The sequence below is a fragment of the Podarcis pityusensis genome (assembly GCF_964106645.2).
Source record: "Podarcis pityusensis genome assembly, chromosome: 2".
Taxonomy (NCBI): domain Eukaryota; kingdom Metazoa; phylum Chordata; class Lepidosauria; order Squamata; family Lacertidae; genus Podarcis; species Podarcis pityusensis.
In genome coordinates, this window is record NC_138029.1 from 64,700,147 (window position 1) to 64,713,693 (window position 13,547).

At 45.8% G+C, this 13,547-nt stretch overlaps 1 protein-coding gene across 1 annotated transcript; it reads right to left on the reverse strand.

The window, feature by feature from the left end:
- Nucleotides 1-505: 505 nt before the first annotated feature.
- On the reverse strand, nt 506-9,547 carry ATOX1 (antioxidant 1 copper chaperone). Its single transcript, XM_080995189.1, has 4 exons — nt 9,367-9,547; nt 5,721-5,796; nt 3,277-3,447; nt 506-749 (listed from the first exon to the last, which is right to left on the reverse strand). The coding sequence occupies exons 1-3, from the start codon at nt 9,370-9,372 to the stop codon at nt 3,323-3,325; spliced, it is 207 nt and encodes a 68-aa protein (XP_080851315.1). The 5' UTR covers nt 9,373-9,547; the 3' UTR covers nt 506-749; nt 3,277-3,322.
- Between the last annotated feature and the right edge of the window lie 4,000 nt (nt 9,548-13,547).

The following is a 13,547-nucleotide window of genomic DNA, read 5'->3' on the forward strand; positions in this document are numbered from 1 at the left end:
TCACTCGTCAAATGTATCCAAGTGTCACTCTGCACATAAGACAAGAGATTTCACCTCCCTGACATGTCTGACACTCGATCCACTATGCCACATGGTTCTATGTTGCCACTGGAGAATTTTGGTCCAATAAGAATATGTGTTTGTAACCTAGTGGCCTAATACCGAGTGACACCATTGGTCCATCAAGCTCAGGATTGCCCCCAATGATTGGCAGTGGGTCTCCAAGATTTCAGGTGGGATACTCCCAGCCCTAACTGGAGATGCCAGGGAATAAACCTGGGACCTTGTGCATGCACAGCAGATGCTCTAGCACTGAGCTACACTCCTTGGCACCCAATGATGTATCCTAGCAATGCTCAGTTCATCTCGTTAGAATATTATCTCACTGGTGGACTGAAATAAATCAGCTCACGATTGGTACTCATTTTTAAAAGTCAGCCCCTGCCCCACCGAAAAGAAAACAGGGCTTATATATACTAAGAGATATATACTAAGAGCCATGGCGTTTACTTGAATATAGCAGATCCAAGTTTTATTACAAAGCCAAAGAGAAGAAACACTACAGCTGTAGGACGGTATGTGGGACATCTGCGGTCAAATTTCTCATAGTCCTTCCCCCACCAAAGGCCTTCTTCTTCTTCTTCCCACCCTTCCCCTCTTCTCCAACATCTGGCAGGGCAACTGTGGTCAAAGGAAGATTGACAGAAGTGTAAACAGCAGCCTTCGGACTGAAGCCATGTTAAGCGTTGCTGCAAAATAAAGGAAGGGTGGAGAGTTAGGCAAGGGCAGCATCTGCTGGTGGGACCTAGAAGGAACATCCATTTTAAACAAAGGCTGCTTTGGGGGGCCCTCAGCCGGTTACTGCAGGCTACTACAACTGCTGCTCCCCCTGGTGTGTGGAAAGCAGGCAGAAATCTTTTCTTGCGGCCTATAATGTGCTTGATGCTCTGCCCCTGCTACCCATCGCTGCAGTTCCGGGCAGACAAAAGGTGGTGGGAAGGAAGGAAAGTCCTTGGTGTGCTGGCATCCACAAGCAGTTTGGCTGTATATGGTTTGGTGGGTTACCTACCTACCTGACTTGTGTGTTTACAATTCCTCCCACACCTTGTTAGAAGGCCCCTATTCCCCTCACAAAACTACAATTCCCAGAGTTTCCTGTGAAGAGGGACTGATTGTTAAACCACTCTGGCAATAGTAGCTCTGAGGGGACTAGGGGTCTGCTAATATTTCTCGGTACCCTTAACGAACTACAGCTCCCAGAATTCTTTTTGTGGACACCAAGTGACTGTTTGAAGTGGCATCATGGTGCGGATGTGGCATTAGCATGCCTGCATTCTAGTGCGCTGCCAATGCCTACTAAAACTCAGAACCCAGGGTGGTAGGAGGGCAGAATAGAATCTTCAGTAGTAAAAGCAGATAGGCAAATAATATTTTACAGATCTATTTCTCTCCCCCCTGGTTCTCATGATGAGCAGCAGCTGTGTTGTGCAAAGCGGACTGTGCATCAAATAATTCAGTTTTGTTGTGTACAGAATCATTATTGTGGCACAGGATTTTGATTTTTTTAGTGTGCAGAACTTGTTTTAAAGAGAAAAAGGCATGCAGCACTGGGCCTAAATACAGCCAAAATAAAAATCTTGTCCATTTAATGTGAGTCGGACCAATGTTTCCTGTGTACTTTGGAAAGACTCAAAGTTATTAGGTTCTGCTGCTCTCATGCAAACATGCCCCACTCAATCCTACTGCTATAAAGTGTTTTTGTGTGAACAACCGGTACGTTCAATGAAGGCTTAAATTTTCACAGTGCACAAGGAGCAGAACATTCCTCAACAACAACACAAAAAACCTCTTTGTTATTGTTCCCACATTGATGCAACCACGGGACAGCCAGCAATTCTGCAAAAACACTGGCAGCGTGCAGACGATAATTTTTGAAGGTATTTTCTCCTTAGTGCCACAGTGGCAACAGAACCAAACTGGTAGTTTGCTAACCATACAGACTTAATGGGGCACCCTTGTTGGTGCTGCTGATGGTGGGGAAGGCCGTTAATTCCTACCCCAGTGCTAAATGTAATTCACTTCTGGTAATTCAGGGCCAATCAATGGTGTGAAAGTAACCAGATAGGCTCAGAAGATATTTCTGGACTAGGCAATTTCACTCTCTGGAAAAGTTAAGGAAGTGTTCAAAAAGAAGGGAGCTCTTATCTTGTTTCCCTCTCTCTTTATATGCTTATATGTATTTCTTATTTCGTGTAACCAAGAACCAAGTATTTTTAAAGAGTTTAAAAACAGGTTCCCAACCTTGAGAAAGAGTGAAGGTTTGGGGAAGGACAGAGCTCCGTCCATTACAAAAAACTATGCGACAGGGTTATCAGTTTCACACCAGACCACAGTGCATGCATATCTCCTGCAGCACACTGCTGGGGTAATCTTGGGTCCCCCTTTCCTACTAAGCCATACAACTTGGGGGGAAAAAATCAAGTTTTACGAGACACCACAGCAAGACAGAAAAATGAGCATCAAGTGATGGCAACTGAAGGCCACAGCTTGTGGCCTCCATGGCTCTGCAAAGCATCATGGCCCAATCAAGATATGCACACCCAGATGAGCTAGAATAAACAGGCACTGTAAAATCAGTTCCACAAATGGATCCACGTGTATAGACTATGAAGCCAGTTGAGGAACCTGTGGCCTTCCAGATATTGTCAAGTAACAGTTTCCATCATCTTTTATTGCTGGCCATGCTGGTTTGGGTCCAATGGGAGCAGAGCCCAGAAACATCCCTCCTTTAAACAAGGCTGAAATCCCACTGAGAAGATCCTTGGGAGTCGCAGGATTCAGTTGCCCCTGTCCTTGCCAAACAGCTGGTTTGTGGGGTTTCAAAATGCCTGGCACACACAGTCGCAGATTATTTACGCACAATTTGCTGGATTTGAGTCCTAGCTTGTATACAGCACCAGCTCCTCTACTGCAAAAGAAGAGGCCGGCTTCAATGGACATAAAATATCAGGGCTTGCAGGGAAAGTTTTTATATATGGCACAGGATCTATCTCCTCCTCTGATATTATATATAAAAGAGAAGTCATCCAGTTAAGAGTTTCCTTGCCCTCACTTCAGTCCAGTCTATGAAGTCACTGGAGGAGGGAAACTCTTAGCAAGATTTCTGTCACATCATACATTTTGTTTCTTATACAGTGTGGGGGTTGCTGTTTTCAGTATACTTCTCATCTTGAGCATTCTGCCCTGAGTGGCTTAAGAGTATTCCTAGCAACTGACCTTTCCTGAAGCACAGTAGCCCCACTGGTCAAGCCTTCCTGTGTGGCTACTTGTCTCCAAGGTAGGAGGCATCCTTCCCAGTTTTCTTCAGGGTGTTCAGTAAGGTGTCAACACTGTGCTCTGACTCTATATTCACCTTCTTGTTGGGCAGGTCGATTTCAAACTGAACACCTGAAAAGAAAGGACACAGTGTACAGAAGCAGCATTGGAAATTTGAAGTCTCCTTCCCGCAATTTATTCTCCCACCTTCTTGAATGAGTGGCAATGTCAAATGGATAGTCTATATAACTTGCAATATATCCATCAGGTGAGGTGGGGCTGTACTTTATCTTATGCTTATTTGTTTACAAATTTGTAATCTTCACTATGAGAAAGCTATAGTAAGACGGAGTACAGGGATAAAATCATCAAAAGAGCCATGAAAACATCTTAAGCATTGAAAAATGAGTAAAAGATGGTTTAGTTTGATGGTAGAGCACAAGGTTTCCCAAACTTGGGCCTGCAGCTGTTGTTGGACTACAACTCCCATCATCTCTGACCATTGGTATTGGCAGCTAGGGTTGATGGGAATTGTAGTCCACCAACTGCTGGATAATCAAGTTTGGGAAACTCTCGTAGAGCATTCATGCAAAAAGGTCTCAGCTTCAATCCCCAACATCTCCAGGTAGGGCTGGGAAAGACCTCTGTCAGAAATCCTGGAGAGCAACTGCCGGTCAGCTTAAGAAAATACTGAGAGATTGACCAATGGTCTGACTCTGTGTAAAAGGAGTTTCCCATATTCCTCTCCAGGTAGCAGATGATGTGATGTGAAAAAGCCCTGCCTAAGACCCTGAAGAACCATTGCCTCTCAATACTGAGCGAGATGGACCAAGGACTTCTCTGTATTGGGCTTTTGTAGCGAGACAGATGTTTCCTTTAGAATTTCACCCTTATTTCTCCTTCCATTAGACTATCTTTCCTTAGGAAGGGCCATATGCTTTGAATCCAAGATGGTTGGGAGCTGGATTCTCCCTGGCTGCAACATCAGTTGTCTACAGCTGAAAGGCGTTCTCGTGAAAGAAGAACACCTTGCACATGCTAGCTTTCTATACCAAGGAAACTTTTTATAAGGAGGAACATTATCAAGGCTGGTGGTTTCCTACGGGGAAGTAACATCGGGGTAGGAAACTGCAAGGAATCACACATGGGGACTTCAGGCACACCCCACATGTCACATATACACAAAAAGGCACCATGCAGCTTCTCAGTATATGCCGCCAGAATGAAATGCAGATAACTGTGAGGCAAATGAGGTTCATTTCTGTCCCAACGTGGAAGAAATTTATGTGTAGCAAATCCTTTGCGTGGGGGCAACCTTCCATGTCTTGCAACAGTTATGCTGACACCAATGGAGGACAGGAGATTAGACGCTTGCTAAGGTGATAAAGACAGCAGCAGATTCAGCTCTCCTACTGCAGAGCAGAAGCAACCAGAGTTATGCGTCAATGATTTAAATGAGTTTTGGAGTAAGCCTTTGATCTTGTAAAGAGAATAAAGTTGATTGGACAACTGTCTAGAAGAGGAAATTACGCAGTCCTAAGGGACACGGGATGAAAGTCAAACATTCCAGCAACAATCAATATTTAGTTACTGACTAACTACCTGTACAGTGGAACCTCGGGTTACGTACTGTCCTCCTTACGAACGCTTTGGGTAATGAGCTCCGCTAACCCAGAAGTAGGTCTCCTGGTAGCGAACTTTGCCCTGGGATGCGAGCGGAAGTCGCGCGCCAGCGTTACGGCAGCAGCGGGAGGCCCCATTAGCGAAAGTGCGCCTCAGGTTAAGCACGGTTTCGGGTTAAGAAAGGACCTCCGGAATGAATTAAGTTCGTAACTGGAGGTACCACTGTATTAGGAGCAAAGCAGCAAGCCCTCTAGAAGTTGCTTGCTACTTCAGCTGGGGCAAAGAATGAAGCAAAAGCTGCACATCATTTAAGTGGCTCATTTAACCTTTTTAAAACCCTGCAATGAAAATATGATATGCAAAGATGAATGCACTATGAGTTGGAACATTTTCTAGCATGCTGCACTGACAACTGCAAACCAAGTTAGAAGGCCCTGGCTCTGGTTGAGGCTAATCTAACTTCCTTAGGGCCTGGGACCTCTTGGGTGTTGCTATTTATGGACCTTAAGGTCCTCCGCAGGGCATACCAGGAGAGGTGGTCCTGTAGGTACGAGGGTCCTAGGCCGTGAAGGGCTTTAAAGGTCAAAACCAGCACCTTAAATCTGACCCTGTACTCCACCAGGAGCCAGTGCAGCTGGAAAAGCACTGGGTGAATATGCTCCCATGGCAGAGACTCTGTAAGGAGCCTCAAACAATGCAAGCAGGAATACTTTAAGCATAACGCTAAGTGCAAGAAGAAGCCTTGAGTGTTCAAGTCTTGTGGTCTGCCAGGTACCACTCACCTCCCAGCTTGTTGAGAACACGGGTGACGGCATTAGAGCACCCTTCACAGGTCATGTCTACAAAGAATTCATGTTTCTGAAATTGCAAGGAGAAAGAATGGAGAGGCCATTGAAATATCTCTCACTGAGCAACTGCACATTGATGTTATAAAAACTAGTTTATTAAACAATAATAAAAGTTAGTATCAAAGCTTGACCTTAACTGCTTGGGTTTGGATACCTTGTTAAAATGTTGAAATTGATGCAATAAATAAATAAATTTCAGGTTGATTTCAACTGGAGCACCCATAAACCTGTGCTCCATAGACTTTGAGCGTATGCACATGAACATAACTTGCTGAGACTTTGTTTAAATGTTGGGATCAAGTTGTAGATGCATTTTCTTTAAGAATACATTGTCAGCCAAAATGATGTTCTCCTTTTCTTCAGTCGGGGCAAATTAATTTAAATCAAGGCAATTTAAATCACCAAGGTGGGTGGGGGAAGGCTGATTTAGGAAATTCTATTGGTACTTCATGCATTTCCTAAACAATTAGGTAATTAACACTACATCTACATGGAACATTTATACTACTATTTTATAGTATTGCTGCTTTCTGAATATTATTTACTGGAACAGAAGGAGATAGTTATTGCCTTTGAGTCCTACTCATGGGGTATTTATCTGAATAGCCAATGCAAGCAACAAGGTACTAGATTAAATAGGCATTTGTCTGATCCAACAGGACTCTTTTTTGGGGTGGGGGTGTCTTTTTTCACTTTTGCTTTCTTTCCTGCCGTGCCCCACACCAGAAACAGAAAGTATTTCCACACAAGAACAGAAAGTAGCTAAAATCCGTTACAATCAAAAACACACTTGACCTGTAATGTCTATTTAAAGACAACAAAGGACCCATTCTCTCCACCCTGCAAAAAAAGCAAACAGCTTCTTTTCATAAGACGAAAAGGAAATGTCCTTATTGATAGAAAACAGATACTACAGAGCAAATCGCAGAGCTAACACAGTTAAAGAGATAATTCGGGTTGATGCAGTCGATGATCAGCCAGGATGGCATTTTCTGGGTCTGGAATGAAGTTCAGAGGTGACTAGATACTTCATTGGTCCTAGAGTGAAGGCCATAATAATGTTTATTGTGCCATATTAATGTTTGGCCTCAAAATATTTATTTTTCCTGCTTTTCTGCTTATGCAGAAGAACAGTTTTTAACTATTTGCTTTATAGAGGGCCGTTCCTTCAGTCTAAAAACACTTGTGTGTTTAATTTGTATTTCAATTTTAACTAGACTATCTTTTTTAAAGAGACATTTACAACACTGAGTTATAAAATAGCCATTTTATAGTAAACAACAACACCCCTCAGTAGACAGGTTAACAGTACTCTTTCTCTTCATAGTATGAAGTATGTACCCAACCCAGGATGTTTAAAAGTTGTGGCAGAACTTGAAACCTTCGTAAACAGCCCAGCCCTGAGAGAATTGTATGTCCCTGTGGCTTACTGTGTAATATTACTGGAGTCTACTGGGGGAGGGCAGGGAGAAGAGGGAGGAGCAAAAAGAGCCAGATCTTGCATTACTAACCAGTTTTTCTTAGCACCTCTAAAAACACAATTCATAAAGATGAAACTGGAGAGAGGCCTGAAATCCAAGACACATAATCTGTTCTATATCAGGGATGGGCCAAACAGAACTGGATGACATAAGATGGACCAAACCCCTAGAATCTTTCCATGGATACAAGTCACTTCCATCTTTGCTAGAAGCTGAAAGGTTTATTCAAACGAGACACTTTCACTAAAGTAAGGTAAAGGGACCCCTGACCATTAGATCCAGTCGTGACTGACTCTGGGGTTGCAGCGCTCATCTCGCTTTATTGGCTGAGGGAGCTGGCATACAGCTTCCGGGTCATGTGGCCAGCATGACTAAGCCGCTTCTGGCGAACCAGAGCAGCGCACGGAAACGCCGTTTACCTTCCCGCTGGAGCGGTACCTATTTATCTACTTGCACTTTGACGTGCTTTCAAACTGCTAGGTTGGCAGGAGCTGGGACCGAGCAACGGGAGTTCACCCCGTCGCAGGGATTCGAACCGCCGACCTTTTGATCAGCAAGTCCTAGGCTCTGTGGGAGACCTTAATACAACTTGTTCTTTAATGCGTCACTTGAAGATCACAAAATGTTCTTGAAGGGATCCTCACACTCCGTTTAAAATGTATTCTTGTACTTGCATGTGAGGGGCACTGTGTGCAGGATCCTATACCACTATCAGGCCTTGCTCAAGGAAGGAGGCATTCACAACCAAGCAATACACAGATTAGTAGTCCTGTTGTAACATCAGCTCCTAGGGATCAATTCCCAAAGTGATCCTGTGAGGGTGGAATACAACACTAGGATTCGATTTTGGTTTTTCATAACTGCAGTCTGAGAGGCAATGGGTTGCTGCCATCAGGTTACCCATTGGGGTTGCGATGAAGAAAAACAACAGGGGATGGTGGTCAAGGCTTCAGGCTTAGGGTTTATATTATATTATATTATATTATAATAATTTAAATTTCTATACCGCCCTTCCTCTAAAGCACAGATATTACTCAGAGACAACCAGACTGCTGGTGGGAATTGTGGTCCAAAACATCTGGACGTTGCCAGGTTGGCAAAGGCTGGTCTTATCACTGATATGTGTAAGAGGCTTTGAGACTTTTTTGCGCTTAAGAGAGGGATAAAAACACTTTAAACCTTCACAGACACCCTCAGGTGAAGCAAAACATACAGCTTTGGCTCCCATTTATTCAATATTGGGAACCTCTTAATTTGCTTCCCCCGACTTAATTTAAAACGAACAGCTCATCGTTAGTGTGATCTCCCTGGCTTGGCAAACCGTGGCAGCACGCCCTCCTTATGGAAGACTTAAAACTGGATCAAGAGAGGCGGGCCACATAGCAGCAGCGAGCAGAAGCAGTTTAAGAACCACTATAATGTGTGTGGCAAAACCACGTTGCAAATCTGGTGCCAACACCACTTCACAGTATGGGTGTTATTTTTTGGGGGGTGGGGAGCAGGCCTTATGTTAAGGGGTTGGGTGCAAAACCAAGTTACAGTATCTGCAACACAACTGATCAGTTAGTTAAGTATTTTTATTTACAGTATTTACTTGATGGGGGGGGGGGAGATGCCCCCCTGCACCATCCTGACTAAGCCCATACCTCACAGTACCCTAAAAATTGCTTGGAGGTTGTTTTTTCCTGCGATCAAGCGCTTTATAAATACTAGCAAACTAATAATAATAATGATAATAATGATAATCCCTTTAAAACCAGCATTTCTTAAGTGACATGACCAAGGCCGCCAAGAGAAGCCTGTGCCAAGCCACAGATCCGGTAACGCCCCAATCCCAGCGCAGAGCACCCCGCGCCTTGAGCAGCACCCTTCCACATCGTCACCCCGTTTTGCGGGAGGGGCGCCTCCCGAGTCGCAACGGGGCCGAGGCCGGGCGTCTTTCAAACTGGGCCCGATCGTTAGGAATCCCCGGAAGGCGAGTCCATCTCCTTCTTTTCCCGGCAGTAGAAACGACAACGGCAGATGGATGTGGGGAAAGGCTGATGCTGCGTCCGGAAAGGGCAACGGCGCGACTGCCCAGCGAAGGAATCACCACCCACCGGCATGGCTGCTGCTGCTGCTGCGGCTGCTCCTCCTCTTCTTCCTCCGAAGCCTTCCTGGCTGCTGCTCAGCTGAACGACGCGGCTCCCTCCGCAGCCTCCGCGAAATGAAAGGCCACCAAACCAGCTCGCGCCCCTCCCACTGGCCGGCCCCCCCTCCTGCGCTAAGCCTTCTCCGGCAGAGTCGGCGTCGGGAAGCCGGGGGGAAGCCGGGGACGCGCGCGCTCTTCACACTTTGCGCCGCTAGGAGGAGAAATTCCACGAGTCTGTAGCATCTTAGAATTGTAAGAGAGAGAAAGGGACCACGAAGGGTCATCTAGTCCAAGCCCCAGCGTGCGGCAGGAACCCACGACTCTGAGATTAAAAGCCTCCTAAAGCAGATTCTTCCTGGGTATAGTAATCATTGCTTTTTTCTAAGAAAATGTTTAGGGACACTCTAATTTTCCTAGAGTGTTTTAGGGACACTCTAATTTTCTAATTTTCAAACCTCTCAATTCTTAAGGAAATCAGCCCTGAGTGCTCACTGGAAGGACAGATCGTGAAGCTGAGGCTCCAATACTTTGGCTACCTCATGAGAAGAGAAGACTCCCTGGAAAAGACCCTGATGTTGGGAAAGATTGAGGGCACAAGGAGAAGGGGATGACAGAGGGCGAGATGGTTGGATAGTGTTCTCGAAGCTACCAACATGAGTCTGACCAAACTGCGGGAGGCAGTGGAGTGCCTGGTGTGCTCTGGTCCATGGGGTCACGAAGAGTTGGACACGACTAAATGACTAAACAACAACAACAACAATTTTCCTACTCATATTGAAATACTGCCCCTCAAAGAGGCCAAACTTAGATTCACAAAATGTTTAAGGGTATGTGTACCCTTGTGTCTCCCCAGAAAAAAGTAGTAGTAGTAATAATAATAATAATTTATTCATACCCCACCCATTTGGCTGGGTTTCCCCAGCCACTCTGGGCAGCTCCCAACAGAATATTAAAAACACGATAAAACATCAAGCATTAAAAACTTCCCTAAACAGGTCTGCCTTCAGATGTCTTCTAAAAGTCAGATAGTTGTTTATTCCTTGACATCTGATGGGAGGGCGTTCCACAGGGCAGGCGCCACTACCAAGAAGGCCCTCTGCCTGGTTCCCTGTAACCTCCCTTCTCGCAGTGAGGGAACCGCCAGAAGGCCCTTGGAGCTGGACCTCAGTTTCCGGGCTGAATGATGGGGGTGGAGAGGCTCCTTCAGGTATACAGAATTGACCAACCTACACCTGCATGGACAGCTGTGAGTCCAAAATGACTCCCAGGCTGCACACCTGGTCCTTCAGGGGCACAGTTACCCCAGTCTGGCCTGCCTTGCTGATTTAATTTTTTTCCACTTTGCTGGGTTGTGATACCTGGATAGTCACGCCCACGCACAGTTTGCAAAACTGATTAAATAAATGTTTTTTTTTGGTACCGCAAGGCTTTATTCTTTAGAGGGAGAGATGCTACTACCAATGCCACAGTGTTTAAGGACAGGTACCTGGTGCCATCTGCTGGAGATTTAATACTTGCCACATCTTTTCCTGTGATCATTCTGGAAAAAGTATGCATCTCACAAATTCCTATTTTTTTATTTTTAAAAATGATATCTGGTAATGGTGAGTAATGGTGATTGATGAATGTTGATTATATATTGATATTTCTTGACATTCTGAAATTTTTTTAGTTTGGGGTTGATGAACTCAATGAACTCAAAGCTTGGGAAACCTTGAACTAGATGATAGCAAACAAGCCCCCCCCCCAACTCTATGACTCTGTGAGCAAGTTTGTTTAGACTCCATGGGATTGATTTTGGAACAAACATGTCCAGGATGATACTCTACAAAAGCGAAACTTTTTCAGCCATTTCAGTGGTACCTCTGGATGCAAACGGGATGCTTTCCGGAGCCCCGTTCACATCCTGAAGTGAACGCAACCCTTGTCTGCGTGTGCACGGATCACGATTCGCCACTTCCACAAATGCATGTGACGTCATTTTGAGTGTCTGCGCATGCACAAGCGGCAAAACCCGGAAGTAACGCACTCCGTTACTTCCGGGTCACCGCGGAGCGTAACCTGAAAACGCTCAGCCTGAAGCACATTTATCCTGAGGTATGACTGTAATATCCTTCCCAGGAAAAGCTTTACCTCCTGACTTTGTAAGTTGCAGGCTCTTATTTGAGGCATATAGGAGCAGGACAAATGAAAAAGTATCAACTTTACTGACAGAAGTCTCTGTTAAGGTTACTACATTTTTTTCTGGCCCAACGCCTATGTCCTTAATAGCTGTGTGACAAGCAGATCCTCAAGAAGTGGTTTGCTCCATCATTGTATTTGTATGCCAGGGGAAATTGCAATTGTTGAATTCTGCCATTCACACAGCTGTCAAAGGCACATGCCAACAACAACAACAACAACAATTTATTATTTATACCCCGCCCGTCTGGCTGGGTTTCCCCAGCCACTCTGGGCGGCTTCCAACAAAACACTAAAATACAATAACCTATTAAACACTACAAGCTTCCCTAAACAGGGCTGCCTTCAGATGTCTTCTAAAAGTTTGGTAGTTATTTTTCTTTTTGACATCTGGTGGGAGGGTATTCCACAGGGTGGGTGCCACTACCGAGAAGGCCCTCTGCCTGGTTCCCTGTAACTTGGCTTCTTGCAGTGGGGGAACTGCCAGACGGCCCTCGGCGCTGGACCTCAGTTTCTGGGCAGAACGATGGAGGTGGAGACGCTCCTTCAGGTATACTGAACCGAGGCCGTTTAGGGCTTTAAAGGTCAGCACCAACACTTTGAATTGTGCTCAGAAACGTACTGGGAGCCAGTGTAGGTCTTTCAAGACCGGTGTTATATGGTCTCGGTGGCCGCTCCCAGTCACCAGTCTAGCTGCCACATTCTGGATTAGTTGTAGTTTCTGGGTCACCTTCAAAGGTAGCCCCACATAGAGCGCATTGCAGTAGTCCAAGCGAGAGATAACTAGAGCATGCATCACTCTGGCAAGACAGTCTGCGGGTAGGTAGGGTCTCAGCCTGCGTACCAGATGGAGCTGATAAAAAGCTGTCCTGGACACAGAATTGACCTGTGCCTTCATTGACAGCTGTGAGTCCAGAATGACTCCCAGGCTGCGCACCTGGTCCTTCAGGGGCACAATTACCCCATTGAGGACCAGGGAATCCTCCACACCCGCATGCCTCCTGTCCCCCCAAAACAGTACTTCTGTCTTGTTAGGATTCAACCTCAATCTGTTAGCCGTCATCCATCCTCCAACCGCCTCCAGACACTCACACAGGACCTTCACCGCCTTCACTGGTTCTGATTTAAAAGAGAGGTAGAGCTGGGTATCGTCCGCATACTGATGAACACCCAGCCCAAACCCCCTGATGATCTCCCCCAGCGGCTGCATGTAGATGTTGAAAAGCAAGGGGGAGAGGACAGAACCCTGAGGCACCCCACAAGTGAGAGCCCAGGGGTCTGAACACTCATCCCCCCACCACCACTTTCTGAACACGGCCCAGGAGGAAGGAGCGGAACCACTGTCTAACAGTGCCCCCAGCTCCCAGCCCCTCAAGACGGTCCAGAAGCATGTTATGGTTGATGGTGTCAAAAGCCGCTGTGAGATCCAGCAGAACTAGGAAACAGCTCTCACCTTTGTCCCTAGCCCGCCAGAGATCATCGACCAGTGCGACCAAGGCAGTTTCAGTCCCATGATAAGGCTTGAATCCCGACTGGAAGGGATCCAAATGGTCTGCTTCTTCCAGGCGTGCCTGGAGTTGTTCAGCAACCACTCACTCAATCACCTTGCCCAAGAATGGAAGATTTGAGACTGGGCGATAGTTGGCCATATTGGCAGCATCTAAAGATGGGTTTTTAAGAAGCGGTTTGATAACCGCCTCTTACAGCGGGTCTGGGAAGGCTCCCTCACAGAGAGAAGCATTCACCACCCCGCAAAGCCCATTGCCCAGCCCTTCCCGGCTAGCTTTTATAAGCCAGGATGGGCAAGGATCAAGGAGACAGGTGAATGGTTTCATTAAAGATTGAAATATTGGTTATTATGCTTTATAATGTAACATTGCATTTTGTAATGTATCCTTATTTTCTTTTGCCTGATATGCCAATGGTTCGAAAGTGAACTCTGAAATTTTTGTCCTTCCTTATTTTTTG